The following is a 17,096-nucleotide window of genomic DNA, read 5'->3' on the forward strand; positions in this document are numbered from 1 at the left end:
TGATCCTATGAATTAGCCCTTCCATAGAAGGCTGATCAAAATAAAAAATTAAATGATTCCTAGCTACCCAAATTTGGTAGACCGAACAGGCCAAGGCTATTTTCTTAGCCTTGCATATCCAGGAGGATCCTCTAGCTTCTTTGTATAGCCATTTGAGGGCATTGGGGATCGAAGTCATGGCTTTAGAGATGCCTATCCATGTTCTTATATGCTCACAGATTGCCGAGCTGAATGGGGATCAGAAAAATAGATGGCTACCAGTCTCCTCCGCCCCATTACACAAGGGGCAGGCGCGGTCAATATCCAGAAATAAGAGCTTATCACGAGTTTGGATTCTAGATCTGACACATAACCATAATATGAAGGCATTCTTAGGAACAAGGCAGGGATGCCAAACAGTCTTCGCCCACACCTTAACTTGTCCCTTTGGCCGAAAGAACTCAATAGGTAACTTGCACATCAAATCGAGGACCATTGGCCCAGCTCTCAAGCAGGCTCATCACGGCCTCCGCTAAACCTCGTGCCTCACACATGGTATCCCTTATAAGCATCATCCTCTTCATCAGAGGGGAGTCATCATTCTTGGCCTGCCTCTTCCAAATGGAGACCAAGTGCAAGAATTCATGATGGATCCATTGAACCCACAACGTGTCCTTGCGATGAATGTCCCATAGGATCTTAACAAGCAGACCAGAATTCCAACTTTTAAGATCCTTAAGGCCCAAGCCGCCTTCACATTTAGGCAAACAAACATCTTTCTAGTCGACGAGCGAGGCCTTGGAATTCCAAAGGAAGCGTTTGCATAGGCTATAAATCTAGTCAATGACAGTAGCTGGGACTGGGAGAATGGAGCACCAAAAACAAACCACTCCTTGGATCACAGCTCGAATAAGCTCTAGCCGCCCTGCATATGAAAGGGAAGTTGCCTGCCAAGCTTTAATATTGTCTGAGATCTTTGATATAAGCGGCTCATAGTGACTGACCCCACCCTAAGCTTAACCGCTGCCAACGGGATACCAAGATGGCGAAAAGACATAACCCCTTTGGGAAAACCAGCCACACCCAGAATACATTGGAGATCATGTTCCTCAATACCAGCTGTGAAGATGCTAGACTTGAGAGCATTAGCCTGCAACCCCGATTTAGATTTTCAAAATGCTTGAGGCAGTCCATAATGATAAGAATAGATGGTTCGTCCCCTAGTATCATAGGCTTTGCGAAGATCCATCTTAATGAGGCACCGCAGAGAGATTCTTTTTCGAGCATACTTGCGCAGTAGCTCTTGCATAAGCTGAACATTTTTGGCCATACTCCTACCTTGGATGAATGCACATTGGGCCTTATCTATAACAGAGTCCAGCACAGGTGCTAACCAAGAGGACATAATTTTAGCTATAATCTTGTAAAAAAACATTGCAGCAAGCTTTAGGCCGAAAGTCTCCCATCGAATTAGCTGAGCTAGACTTGGGCACGAGGATAATAGCCGAATGGTTAATCTGCTTCAGAAGATTTCTTGTGGAGAAAAACTCCAACATAGCTTGGCACAACTGATCACCCACAATACTCCAGGGCTTCTTGAAGAAGAGAGCAGTATAGCCATCAGGACCCGGGGCCTTGTCATCCCCAATATCAAACAAAGCCTCTTTAATCTCCTGCACATTGATCTCGTGAACCAATCTATATGCTTGATCTCTAGAAATTGAAGGCCCCGAGCTAATAATAGCTGGATCAATAGGATCATAGGCAACCCCGGTGCCAAGCAACTTACAATAAGACCGGATGAATTCATCAGCCACCTGATCCTGCGAGGATGTAAAAGTCCCATCCTCCCTAGCCCCAGCAGCAATATAGTTATGCTTTGCATTTCTCTTGGCCATCGAATGAAAGAACTTAGTTCTTTTGTCGTTGTTCTTTAGATATGCGCATTTAGCCTTCTGGAGGAAAAATAGTCTCTCAGCTTCTTTAAGAAACAAGGCCCTCTTCCTTAAATTAGCCACTTTATCATGGAGCTCCATACAATCAGGCTGAATCTGCAGGGAAGATTGAGCCTCAAGAAGTTCACGACCAGCATTCTCTACTCTACTAGAGATGTGGCTAAAATGCATCCGATTAAAAGACCGCAAGGGCTGCTTGAGCCGATAAAGCTTCCTACAAAACTCAAATTGCTTATTCCCTGCAATACCAAGCTGCCATTCCGATTCAACCAACCTGAAGAAATCCTCATGACAGGTTCACATATTAAAAAATTTAAATGCATTAAGCTTAGGTCTTGGAGGCCTAAGGATGGATACAATGCTGGGGGAATGATAAAAAAGGCACCCCGAATGCAAAATGTCCGCCTAACCATAAATCCCATCCGAGAACCAGCAGTTATTAGCCATGGCCCTATCGAGCTTAGACATCACCCGATTATTGGACCATGTAAAGAAGCACCCCGTGGAAGGTAGATCTGAAAGCCCCAAATCAACACAACATTCATATAGGTCTTTGATTTCATACCCAGAGATTGGAAGCCCATTGCATTTCTCCTCCCTCAAAACACAGTTAAAATCACCCAACAAAATCCACGGGCCTGAGCAATGAGCACCAAACTCCCTGACATTAAGCAATAGAGGCCTCCTGCCCACCACTGAGTTATACGCATACACAAAGCTTATATGGAAAGAGATAAATGAAACCTTACAACTAACTTCGTTGTGGATCACTTGAGGAGACATATCAACAAGCTCCACCTGCACTTTGTTTGGATCCCAAAGGATTAGAATCCTTCCTGCATCATGCAAATGGAAGTTATCAACTTCTAGCCTGCCTTTGAATTTGTTTTTCATAATCGAGCCAATCTTGGACTGAGAGAGTTTCGATTCAAGAATACCGATGATACAACCTGCTTAAGGTGCATAAGGCTAGCCACCCCATTTTTCTTCAGGGGCCTATTTAGACCCCTGATATTCCAGCAACCAATCTTCATGGAGGGGAAGGAAGGGTTTGGCTCTTCATCCTATCCTTTTTTGATTGAACAATAGCCTTCTGCACATTAGGGCCTTTAAGCTTTGGGACCCCTGTATTCGAAAGAGACAAGTTACCTTCCAATACCTCCGACCGAGGTTTATGGCCCGCATTCGGTTGATCCTCCAAGACCTCATCACCTTTACCACCTCTGTTCCTCTTATACGTGACCAATTGAAAAGGGCCATCCGAGTCCACCTCTTTAGAGCCTGAGGCAGCATTATGTGAACTCATTGTGCCTCCTCTATTTGCACCCACCTGACCAGCATCATCATTCCCAGCAACAACCTTATCAACACCATCCTAATTGGAGTCCCTGGGGACCTTAGGATGGGAATTACCCAAGGCATCTGGAGGAACACCTGTGGGCTTATCCTTAGGAGGGGTGGGCCCATAGACTTTGAGGTCCCTTCGATGGTGCTCGAGACAGGAGCCTGATTCTCGGCTCCTGCATGAGGACCACGCGCGATTGATCCAACAGCACCCCTAGACTGCACATGAATGCCATTCTTCTTACAACTCACTGTCAGATGGCTAAGAACCTTACACACAGAGCAATATTTCGGTTCATTCTCATAAACCACTTTCTGATGCCTTATTTTCCCTGAAGGCATATGAATTTCCACCACTTGAGACAGCTCCTTCGATGGATCAATTTCAACCAAAACCTAGGCAAACGAGATCCGTTCCTTTGTGGCTGTTAACTTATCAGAGGTAATGGGCCTGCCAACAATGGAAGCAATTTTGCCCAGGGCCCTTGCACTCCAACAACAAAGGGGCAAGTTCGGAAAAGGGACCCACACTAGAACTGAAAGAGGAATCTTTTCATCAAAATCAAAATCCGAGGGCATATTTTTTAGCAACAAGGGACGCCCAAAGACAAAGAATGGTTCCTTCTGCAACACCTCATCTCTCAACTCAACATCAGGAAATTTGAAGACATGCCAACCACTTGAGTGAGCCAAGTATTGGTACTTTACTTTTCATGAATCGCAAAGATTAAGCAAAGCCTCTTTACCTGGGAATTTCCCAGCAATGAAGCCCACAAGACAAAAGTCCCAAGCTTTATCAACCTCATCAACATCTTGAAGCTCCAACACAGCTCGGTTACCCTAAATCGTGAATGCTGGCAACGGAAGGCCCCGATACTGCATTCTATTGTCCTTGAAGAGGCCAACCCACGGAGCAGTGGGTTTACTTGAAGCCTTGATGCTTAGATTGGTCTCTTCTGGCTCCTTAGGTGCTGCCTCCAGATTGCATGTTGGGACATTCTCCAACTGACTAGACCGATCTCACTGGTTGACGACCTGATCACCCATCGAGTGGAAACCTTCCTGAGCCACCCTCACTGGATCTATCTCCTGGTTGTCAGAGGAAGAATCTGGCATTAGGGATGGAGCTCGATCCCCATCCGATTGCAGGATTTCTTTCGACTCTAAACTGGAGTCCTCCTCCTCTAGCGTCTGGGATACGCTAGGTGAGTACGGTTCCAGAACATACTGAGCCTCCAGAGGGTCGCTAGAGGGACCCAACGTCGGGACTGCCCGCACAGATGGATTCTTCGATGAGCTTGGGTTATCTGCAGTTGCCTGCTTCACATCACTAGCCCGAGACCTTCAGACCGATGCTTTCACCCCAAACCGTTTAAACACCTCCTCTACTGATGGAGCATTCTCCTTTATGGCGGGTTTTAGTTTCCTCCTGCCCATGCTAAGGAATAAATGCAGAACAGAAGCAGATACGACGCCTGGGTCAGGTAGGGACAACCATTAAGTCGCTTGAGAAACGCTTCAGCACCTTTGAAATTCAAAAACCCCGAAGGCGGGAAAACCAGAGTCAACAAAATAACGAGCCCAATCGCTTCCGCAGCAACAAAATCCTGAACGACGACTCTGTTAGCTAGCAAACTAGATAGAAACCCAGCCGACACAGATCGCTTTAGTGGAATGGAAGCCGGGGCCCTCAATCCACCAGTCGCGATAAACCACAAATTAGGAGAAAACACGGAGAAACCACCAAAAGATGATGCACAGTGGCCCAGCACTGAGATGAACCGAAGATCATAGCACAATACCTACACAGTGGAGGTGGAGCACATCCTGAAAATGCACTCAAATCAGCACCCCAAGCAACTACTAGTGAAGGAACCTTGCCCACGGATGAGAGCTTCTCTCTCTAACTTGGTTTTTCTAACATGTATAGTTACTCTTGCACTAAGTCCATACTTATTTGCTTTAGTAATAGATGAACTCACTAAACACATTCAGACAAAGGTGCCATGGTGTATGCTATTTGCAGATGACATAGTGTTGGTGGATGAAACAAAAAAGGAAGTGAACACTAAGCTTGAGTTGTGGAGAAACAATTTAGAATCTAAGGGATTTAAATTAAGTAGAAGGAAAATAGAATATATGGAATGTAAATTTAGTAAGAATGCAAGAGTGGATGATGTTATAATAAAATTAGAAGACCATTTTCAATATTTGGGATCAGTGATTCAAAAAAATGGAGAAATTCACGAGGATGTCACGCATAGAATTAAGGCAGGTTGACTAAAATGGAGAAATGTATCGGGAGTGTTATGTGATGGTAAAATCCCATTAAAACTGAAAGGAAAATTCTATAGGACAGCTATAAGAGCAATTTTGTTGTATGGCTCAGAATGTTGGACAGTCAAATACCAGCATGAGCAAAAGACGAGCGTAGCTGAGATAAGAATGCTAAGATGAATGTGCGACCATACAAGAAAAGATAAAATTAGAAATGAAATTATTTGTAATAAGGTAGCAGTAGTGCCAATCAAAGAGAAGATGAGATAGACTAAACTAAGATGGTTTGATCATGTGAGAAGAAGACTAAGAGACGCTCCTGTGAGGAGAGTTGATGAAATAGAACAATTAGTTAAAAAAAGAGGTAGAGGCAGAGACAGACCCAAGAAGATTTTGGGAAAGACATTAAAGTTTGATATGAAATGTATAGCCCTAAATGAAGATATGACAAAAGACAGAAATATATGGAAGTCTATAATGCATGTAGCCGACCCCACATAGTGGGATAAAGGCTAGATATGTTGTTTATTGGAGCAAAACTCTCCTCATGGTCTATCCCATAGGTTTAAGAGAATTCTTGGGCAACTAACTTGGCTTTATATCGATCTATACCTCCATCTGATTTGTATTTGACAGTAAACACCCATTTGCACCCTATATTCTTTTTGTTGTTTGGGAAATCTACAATATCCCTAGTGTGATTATTGTTCAGTGCCCGCATTTCTTCCATCACTGCCTCCTTCCACTTAGGGTTTTTTAATGCTTCATGAATATTTCGGGGTATAGTGACTTCATCCACAGTGGTAGTGAATGCCATGAATTGAGGAGAGAATTTGGAATATGTCAAGAAGTTTGATATTGGATGCTTAAGACACGACCTTTTCCCTTTTCTAAGAGCAATAGGGATGTTCAAATCACTGTTGGCTGCAATGTTTTCCTCCTTATTTGTTGGACCTCCCCTTGGTTCTAACGGTTGGCCGAGTTGAGGAGTTTGATGTTTAGCTCGTCTTGAGTAAACCTTTATTGGCTTTTCTAGGCACAGATCTTCCCCTGAATCAATTACCCCTAGTTTTGTTGAGGGTTGAGGATCTTGAGGAGATGATGAATTAAGGTTGTTAGGTTCAAATGGCTAGCTGTGAATGATCAGTTGTAGCTATTTGAATAGGATTATCATTGGGAGGAGGAGAAGAAATTGGTAATGTAATAGGCATTGGCATGGTAGGATCCCAGTGATTTTCTTTCATTTGTAATGGAGTACTTGAGTGATAGAATTCATCTTCAACAAAGGTTACATCATAGGAAACAAAGATTTTTTGTGATGTAGGGCAAAAACACTTATATCCTTTCTGGGTAGGAGAATATCCAATAAATATGCATTTGATTGGCCTAGGTTCCAGTTTATGATGATTAAGGCTGGTTTGATAGACATACACCACACCTGAACACTTTGAGAGAGAGAGTATTGAGAATTCGAACATGGGGAAAAATAGACATGAGGTTGTGCAATGGAGTTTGATAATTTAGAACCTTGGAAGGCACCCTATTGATTAAATAAGATGCTGTTAGGATTGCTTTCCCCCAATACCTGTTAGGAGTAGAACTAGTAAACATGAGAGATCTAGCTACCTCAAGCAAATGTCGGTTTTTTCTCTTAGCTATCCCATTTTGTTGAGGAGTATAGGGGCAAGTGCTTTGATGAAAGATTTCATTGGTAGTAAGGTATTAAGTGAATGAGTAAGAAAAATATTCCCGGCCCTTGTTAGTCCTAAGGATACAAATAGAGGACTGAACAATGTTTAGAATGAGTTTATGAAAGTTTTGAAAAATTGCACACACCTCAGATTTTTCTTTTATTAGGTATACCCAACATACTTTTGTATAGTTATCAATAAAGGTTACAAATCATCTAACACCATTCAAGTTTGGGACTCTAGTCGGTCCCCAAATATTACTATGGATCAAGTGGAAAGGTTTAGGAGTGTATGGGTTTGGTTGATAAGTACTATGTGTTTGTTTGGTAAGAATACAATGATCACACTTAAGTACCAACTTCTCTTTATTGATAAATAAATTTGGGTACAAGTGTTTCACATATGAAAAATTAGGATGACCAAGACGTTTATGCCATAACAAAATTTTAGAATTTGAACTAACAGTAAGAGAACCTAGGAGGAGCTTGACTAGGGAAAGCCTTGTTATCAGATAGCCAATAAAGTCCATCCTTCTCCTTAGCACTGCCAATCATTTTTCTCGAGGATCTATCCTAAAAGACACAATATGAAGGGAAAAAAGTTACAATACAATCCATATCCCTAGTTAGGTTGCTCATAGATAGTAAACTACATTTTAGGTTGGGCACATATAACATAGATTTGAGTTGTAAACCAGCAACACAAACATTGCCTTTTCCCTTAACTAAGGATATTGTACCATTTGCCATCAATATGGTTAAATCCTTGTCTCTAATCTGAAATTTCTCAGATATAGCAGTAGATTCGGTCATGTGGTCAAATGCCTTGGTATCCTACCACGCAATAACTTCTATTCATTCTCCTAGCAGTTAAAGACAGAGTTAGGAATGACACACACTCAGGAGGAGATGCATCGGAGTAGATCGGAATACACGGACTCGCTGGATCGCACAGTGAACGGAATTCGGGAAGAATTCGCTGGACTCAGCCAGCAATTGACGGTGGCTTTGAGCATGTTTGCGAGGCAGCCGAACGTCAATTTGCCAACGGATTTTCCCCCAAGGACGTCTTCCGCACCCATCTTGACTTCATTGATAAACAGACTGCGACCTCTAGAGCCTGGAGGTGGCGGAGATCCAGCTGAATTCAGAGAAGGTATGAATTACCAGAACTATGGAGGGACCAATCCACTCCATTCTGGTTCGCGAATGGAGATTCTGGCCTTTGATCGGGATAAACCGAGGTGGTGGATACGCCGGTGTGAACGAGTGTTCTATTAGCATCGCGTTGCTGAAGAGGAGAAGGTATGTATGGCTGCTTCCTACTTAGACGACGTGGCGGATGCCTGGTTCCAAACTTGGAGCCATGGTAGGCTGGATTTGAGTTGGTTGGAGTTTGTTAGTCAATTGTGCCGAAGATTTGGCGAGATGACCCAATCTGATGTCATGGAGGAGTTTAACAAATTGAAACAAAATGGCACGGTGGAGGAATACCAAACTAGATTTGAGGAGTTGAGGGCCTTACTTTCATTGTCTCATCCCTACCTAGATGAAGAATATTTTGTTTCAAGCTTTATCAGTGGGTTGGAGGAATTAATTAGGTTGACAGTTAAGATGTTGTTTCCACAACAGTGGCCCAAGTAGCTGAACAAGCTAGTCTGCACGAGCTATTGATGGAAACCTTTGGTAGGAGGCATAGGTTATCATTCAAAAACAACTGGGAGGAGCACAACAATGGGGGTATCACAGGGGTAATACTTCACAATGGCAGAGAGGAGGACCCGTGGGTAAGACCATCCAGCCTATCGTATAGCCCAGGAACGTATTGGTGGACCAAAAGCGACAGTTAGGCTTATGTTTTCGTTGTGGAGAGAAATATGAGCAGGGTTATCAGTGTAACAAACTCCTCCTAGCTATGGAAGGACAGGAGGAAGGTGAAGAAGAGGAAGCAGGGATAGAGGCCAATGACGAGATTCTTGAAGGGAATGAAGGAGGTGAAATTTCCATGCATGCTCTACAAGGTCAAGCAGTTGGTAGGACCATTAAGGTGAAGGGGTTGGTCCGAAAAAGGAGTCTAGTTGTGCTGATCGACAGTGATAACACTCATAGCTTCCTTGATGAGACAACGGCCCACAGTCTGCAGTGCAACCTACAAGAAACGCCTCCTCTTTCAGTACTAATAGCTAATGGGACCAAGATGGTAAGCCAACTCAGGTGCAGAGGATTCAAGTGGTTAATGAGTGGGCATGAGTTTTCGGCTGATTTGAGAATACTCAAACTGGGAGGGTGTCATGTTGTGTTAGGGGTAGATTGGATGAAGACCGTAAGTCCTTTGGTGTTTGATTTCAACACCCTGGAGGTCACATTTAACTAGGAGAGCCAACAAGTAACCTTGGATGGTAGTTAGGAAGCTGGGGAATGTAAGGTTGTATCCAGAAAAAGAATTCAAAATCTGCTAGAACAGGGGAGTACAACCGTGGGACAACTACACTCTATTTACGCGATTGATGTTGGGGGGAAGGCTACTAGAGATCAAAAGCATGTCTCACATAGCGACAAGTCCTTGGAAGCGGAGAATGGCCAGGTACATCCTCTGAGACCCATTCACGATTTACTATTGGAATTTGAGGATCTGTTTGCCACTCCCTAAACCCTTCCACCCCATCAAATCCTTTATCACTCCATTCACCTTAAATACATTAGTGAACCCGTAAGCCTAAAAGCCTACCAATACTCCCTTATACAAAAGGCAAAAATAGAAAAACTAATAAGGGAAATGCTGTCCAAAAACCTGGTGCAACCTAGCCAAAGCCCCTATGCCTCACCAGTCCTCCTAGTTAAGAAAAGGGATGGTACTTGGAGGTTTTGTGTGGACTATAGACAACTTAACTCACTAACCATCAAGAATCAATTCCCTATCCCCATTATTGAAGACTTGCTGGATGAATTAACCAAAGCATCCATTTTTTCTAAACTAGATTTGACCTCCGGTTACCATTAAATTCGAATGAATCCAGTTGACTGCCCTAAGACTGCTTTTAGAACCCATCAAGGACATAACGAATTCTTAGTAATGCCCTTTGGCCTAACTAATGCTCCCGTTACATTTCAAGCATTAATGAACCACATCTTTGCTCTCTATATGCATAAATTTGTCTTGGTATTCTTTGATGACATCCTCATATACAGCCCCACCCTAGCCCAACACCTAACACACCTCAAGCTAGCATTTCAGATCCTTAGATTCCATAAATTGTATGTGAAGAGGTTTAAATGTTCATTTGCATAAGAAAAGGTGGAATACTTGGGCCATATCATATCCGGACAAGGAGTTAGTACCGACCCCCACAAAATTGAAGCTATGAAGAGTTGGCCACGGCCAAAGACATTGAAGGAGCTAAGGGGTTTCCTAGGCCTTACCAGGTACTATAGACAGTTTATAAAAGGCTATGGGATGATTAGCAAGGCGCTGACTAATCTATTAAAGAAGTATAATTTCGTTTGGGGTCTGGAAGCAGAGGAAGCATTTGAATCTCTTAAGGTAGCCATGACTCAGGTCCCAACACTAACCTTACAAGATTTCTCCAAGGAGTTTATCTTAGAAATGGATGCATGTGATACGAGTATAGGGGCTATGCTTAGCCAAGAAGGATGCCCTGTGGCTTATCTAAGCCAATCACTAGCCCCAAGGCACATGGGGCTAAGCATATATACAAGGAGTTGCTGGCAGTATTAATGGCTGTGGAAAAATGGAGGTACTACCTAGAAGGCAAGAAATTCACTATTAAGACAAACCATGATAGTCTTAAATTCTTATCCCACCAAAGAGTGCATAATCCGTTATAGAGAAAGGGAATCGCCAAACTCATGGGCTTTGACTTCATCATTCTCTACCGTCAAGGAAAAGAGAATAAAGCGGCCGATGCTCTTTCAAGGAGGGAAGGCTCAACCTCTTGCCAGGCCATCTCAACTTTAGTTTTAGATTGGGTGCAAGATATAACCCACAACTATGATCAGACTCATTGGGTCCGAGATTTACTCACTAAGGTCGCTGTAAAGGCCACTTCTAACCTGAACTATCAGTTCAAAGGGGGACTATTGAGGTTCCAAAACAGAGTGGTTATTGGGGATGACCACCAGTTGAAAAAGAAGATCCTCCAGCCTGCATGACTCCCCCATTGGTGGCCACTCCGGACTCGATGTAACTTACTAGCGGGTCAGACAACTCTTCTACTGGAAAGGATTAAAAAAAGACGTGACCCGGTTTGTCATGGCATGCACTACATGTCAAAGGTGCAAACATGAGCAAATACCCTATCCAGGGCCTCCTACAATTGTTGGAAATACCTTCCCAAGTTTGGGAATTGATCTCAATGGATTTTGTCGAGGGATTACCAAAATCTGAGGGAGCGGACACACTACTGGTGGTGGTGGACAAATTGACCAAATTCAGCCATTTCCTCACATTGGCTCACCCGTTCACAGCCACTGAAGTAGCTAGGAAGCTGATGGATAGAGTCTTTAAAATTCATGGCTTACCTAAGGCGACAGTGTTTGATCGTGACAAGGTCTTTACCAGCCAATTCTGGAAGACCTTATTCCAAGGGCTAGGAGTCAAGCTGCACCTCTCTTCAACATATCATCCCAAGACTGACGGGCAGACGAAGAAAGTCAATCAATGTCTTGAAACCTATCTTAGATGCCTGTGTATCTCCAAACCCAGAAGCTGGAGTAGGTGGGTGGCACTGGCACAATGGTGGTATAACACCAACTATCATACCGCACACAAACGAACCCCTTTCGAGGCTCTGTTTGGTTATTTGCCCCCTATTATTTTGGATGTAATGCATTACTCTCTCACAGAAACGTCAGCTGACTTATTTCTGAAGAATCGACAGGAAGCTGTACTAACCATCAAGCAAGAACTGGCCCTAGCTAGTTAATGAATGAAGCAGCTGGCGGATAAACATAGAATAGAAAGGCAGTTTGAAGAGGGAGAGGAGGTTTATTTGAAGTTCAGAAGGTTCTAACAGCACTTGTTCTGCAAAGGCCCAATATCTAAGCTCAACCCCAAGTTCTATGGACCATTCAAAATTCTAGCTAAGGTGGGACCTGTAGCTTACTGTCTACAGCTTCTGAGGGAGTAGGACTTCACCCAATTTTCCACGTTTCTCTTCTGAAGAAGTCTGTTGGACCGATGGAGGTAGCCAGTAGAACACTGCCAATACCACTTGAAGCGATAGAGGAGTTGGGTGAACCCTTGGCAGTGCTGGACAAATGAGTGATCTACAACGACATTGTACCGTTGACTCAAGTACTTGTGCAATGATCTCATCTACATTCGGACAACACAACGTGGGAGTATCTCCCTGACCTCCTACAACAGTTTTCCAGAATAACCAGCCTCCTTTAATTTCTTGGGGACAAGAAATGTTTTGGGGGGGGGGGAATTGTCATAGACCAAGGGTGTGATGATAATTAGAGTCAAATAGTGGCATTGATGTAATAAAACAGTAAAGGAATAATTCAAATTCCTTAAAAGCGCCAGGCGCGCGCATGGCGCTTTATGTGAGGATTATACCGCAAATTCCTTTCCCTCTCATTTCTCAATTCACTCTTCTCTCGTTCAATTTCTGAATTTCTCCCTATCCCTTCCTTTAAATCTTTCCCACCTATATCCCTTCCTTCCAAATTTATGGAAGGAAACCTACTATCTGATCCGAGCCTAACAGACATCACTAAAGATTCCTCCTCATCCCATGCTGCAAACATGGATCCGCCCTCCTTAGGACCAGTTCCTAGAAGATGGTTTAGCTTCCCCTTTCCCTTCAAAAACGTGCGGATCAGCTGGGACCACTTCAAGTAGTTTTTACCATTGAACTAGTAAGACACTTGAATATTCTGTAGTTCTCTTCCTGAGCCTACACCATTGTTTCCAGCAAATGGAACCTTCGTTGTACTGCTGGAATCAGCCGAATCCAGCATGGGATTGTGGGTATTGGACATACTGTCCTATGAAAGAAGATTGATGAAGGTCACAACAATAGTCGCAAAAGACAGTGACTGAAGTCCTAAGGCTCTGATACTATGTCAAGAATGACATGAAAGAGTATTCAATCTTTTTTCCCTTTGAAGGGATAACTGAATTTATGTACAGGGCTGCCTATCAAACTAGAAAGTTTCTATAACAGAATAGGAAAGTTTCCAAATTCAGATTTGTAAACCTATGCAATTTAGGATACCACAAAATTTAGACAGAAATCACAGCCACCTATCTTCTAGAAATATACAATACATTTAGAGAGAAAACCAATCAAGTGATCTGATCTTGCTCGAGAAGGAAGACAAGATCAATTACTCATCGTTGACAAAGTCAACTCACCCTAGCAACTGTACTACATAAATTTGGTTAATTGTTACTATTTTTTATTCCCTTGGACCAGATCAACTACTAAAGTGCTCATTTTTCCTTCAACTGTCAAGTGTTTTCGTTCCCACTGCCAGGATAATCTTTCTGTTCTTATGCACCATTTTTGTCTTGATCTATTTTTTGCCTTTAGAGAAAGAGAACTTGTGTCTGTATGGACATCCAAATCAAACTTGGGAAGTCACTCTTCCAGCAGAAGAAGTTCCACCAGAGCTTCCAGAGCCTGCACTTGGGATCAATTTTGCTAGAGATGGCATGGACCGCAGAGATTGGCTTTCTCTGGTTGCAGTGCATAGTGACTGTTGGTTGCTCTCTGTAGCTTTCTATCTTGGAGCACGGTTTAACCGTAACGAAAGGTAAACTATTTCTGTATTGATTTCTTCACTTATAGTTGATTTTTTCTCTTGGGTAATAATTTGACTTATTAGTTTGTTCTCCCTCTTATGTTATGGTTCGTGTGCTTAATAAAGTAACATTTGTTTCATTTCTCTGATAGCACATTGCTGGTTTGCCCAAAATATTACAATATGTGATTTAATTTCTCTGGTCACTGGTCAGTCTGTTGGTTTGCAAGCACAACTTGTTATTCTAAGAATTTCAGTTAATAATTGCATCAATATCTGGTTCCTTGACACCTTCATGCTCAATTACAATGCTTGAGATACTGAAAAGTATATTTATGGCCATTATAGTCCAGTGTTTTAAAAAGTGTGCTTAAGCCCAAAGCACAAAGTGGACCCCTTTAGAGCTTTTAGTGGGCAAAGCTCAGCAACTTTAGCTGATCAAACTCAAAGTGTGCTTTACTTGCGCTTTTATCCAAGATGTGAAGCACTATAAAGCACTCTTTGAATATGAATTGTTGGATTTGTTTAAATTTGTGTTTTGGTGTGGCTGCTTTTATGGAATCCTTAATGAGAAACAGCTGTCATCAGATCTTAATAAGATTAAATATATATTTGAAAAAGAAGATGACTTAAGATTCCTAGAAATGCATAGGTTTCTGATGGAAGATGAAGAGTTATTGGAGGTTGGCCAGAGCTCTCACAAGTTTGAGGGGCTCTGACAAGTGAAGTCACTTGTCGATGAACCCATAGCGCATGATGGCATGTGATTAACCTCCTAGTTTGCTAGTCTAATCCCTCTCTCATTGTCTCTTTACTTGTCTGAGTGATGCTGCTATACTCTTACGTTTCTTCTCTCTGAAATTCTAACTTGTTGCTATCTTTGGGCTATTGATGGTTATTACATTATGCAATTAGTTTAGTTTTTGTTTATTCTTTATCTGCTTTATAATACATTAAATATTTATTTATTTATTTATTTTAGAAGTGTTATTTTTTGTTTAGTATTTTTGTAATATTGTTATTATTGCTATTAAAAATGGTTTCTTAATGTGTTCCATTAAGTAGAAGTGAAAAATATCAAACTTAGAAATACAATTTTTTTTCCAAGATCCCAAAGATGTTTGTTTGAAAATTATCCATTTTTTTGCAAGTTTCGAAGTTATTTGAGACTATTATAAAAGTCTTATATATAGTATATGATACTCTTTTCATGTTAAATATATTTATTAAGTTTTTTTTTTTTTTTTGTCAATTTAAACACTTTACTATTTAAGTACCTTACTACACATATGAATGTTTTTTTGTGCGCTTAGCAGCTTAGGCAATATAATGTCATAGCTCCTTAAGGTTTCCTTTTGCCTCTGTGTTGTAGTCCTTAGTCTATGCTCTAGTTATAGAGCAATGTACTTGAACATCGAGGAAAGGATCAATTGAAAGATTGTGTTTATGTGTTTTCCCACCTTGTTGTTAGAGGTTTTATAAGAGACTTGCGGTTGCGGGTATAGAAAGAGAGGCTATTGATTAATTAAATGAATCATTTTGTTTTTTCTCTCTCTTATCTCTTCCTCTTTGTCCGTCTAAACCCTTTCCTTTCCTTCTCAATTTCTCCCTCTTCCTATTCTGTTTCCTCCCTCCATTTTCTTCTTCTTCTTCTTCTTCTTCATCTTCAATTTCTTCCTAGTTTCCTATTCAAACCCTAAGCAAACCCTAGGGTTGTAACAAGTGGTATCAGAGTCGGATGAATTGGTTGTGGAGTAACTGGCGGGAGCCATCACGGCGAGGCATGTCTGACGACGGTAGATACGAACGTGACATGTTTAACACACAAGCAAAGTTGGATGATCTTGGGTCAAAAATTGAAGGCGAAGGTGCTAGGTTCGATGACAGTGGATACCAATGTGGCAAGTGGGTCTGTTGATTTGATTAAATCGAACAAACAAGAGTAATTATAGGAGTACAGACGACCAACAAGGTGGAGTGTGATTGTGGGTAAAGACGATTTTGGCGGTGGGCGACTCAAGGTGAGGATTAGGCTTTCCGACGCGAGCAGGAGCAACGATCAAGATTGTGAGAATCGACTAGCAAGATAGTGCAACAAAGCCGAACAAACAAAGGGAATCGAGACTAGCCGATTGGTCTTGATGATGATAAAGAATTTTGGGTTGGGTTCTTGCGACATCTATTAAGTTACATCGGAGCTGAACGAAGAAGAATCTAGACTTGACAATTGGTCTTGGTGGTGATTAAGGGTGACTTTTGACGGAAGCTTGGGCAATTCTGGTTTGTCGCTTGAAGGTGAAGCAGAGAATAGGTCTGGGCGAGCTGGATCCCAGTGATTGCGACTTGAGGACAGACCAAAAGGAAGATGCGAAGCGGGCGTAGGATCAAGAAGCGATATGTGGAAAAATATGGAATGTCTACCTAACTATGAAAACAAATCTCCTAATTGAGTAATCTTCTATTTATAGTAATATATACATGATTACATCCTAATTACAACCTTTAAATCTACATAATATTTGACCAACCACACACATGACCACAACCTTGATTCATGACACTCCCTCTCAAGCTGATGAATAGACATTGTCTATTCCCAGCTTGGTTGTAAGCTTGTGAAAGACCTGACTATGGAGTTCCTTAGTTAGAACATTAGTTAGCTATGATTCGCTTGGTATATAAGGTGTGCAGATAAGACCACTGTCCAATTTTTCTTTAATAAAATGTCGATCCACCTTAATGTGTTTTGTCCGGTCATGCTACACAGAATTGTGTGCAATGTTAATGGCCGACTTATTGTCACAATAGAGCTTCATAGGATCTTCTCATTTGAGTCCTAGATCTTCCAAAATAATCTTTAACCATAATAGTTCACATATCCCTTGTGCCATTGCTCAGAATTTTGATTCTGCACTTGATCTTGCCATGATAGATTGTTTCTTACTTCTCCAAGTAACCAAGTTTCCACCCAAGAAAGTACAATATCTCGAGATAGATCTTTTATCAATCATTGAGGTTGCATAATCTACATTAGTGTAGGCCTCTAGAGTGAGTTTGCCCCCTTTTTTGAAAAATTCTCT

At 41.9% G+C, this 17,096-nt stretch overlaps 1 protein-coding gene across 1 annotated transcript in view; it reads left to right on the forward strand.

Moving 5' to 3' along the window:
• Window positions 1-17,096, forward strand: part of LOC127788419 (PHD finger protein ALFIN-LIKE 1-like) — a 58,551-nt gene that overhangs the window by 35,923 nt on the left and 5,532 nt on the right. Inside the window, exon 3 of the mRNA XM_052316652.1 lies at window positions 13,806-14,028. Within this exon, the coding sequence (XP_052172612.1) occupies window positions 13,806-14,028 (223 nt within the window). The remainder of the gene's footprint in view (window positions 1-13,805; window positions 14,029-17,096) is intronic.

Source organism: Diospyros lotus, chromosome 13 (assembly GCF_014633365.1).
Source record: "Diospyros lotus cultivar Yz01 chromosome 13, ASM1463336v1, whole genome shotgun sequence".
In the NCBI taxonomy this organism is placed as follows: domain Eukaryota; kingdom Viridiplantae; phylum Streptophyta; class Magnoliopsida; order Ericales; family Ebenaceae; genus Diospyros; species Diospyros lotus.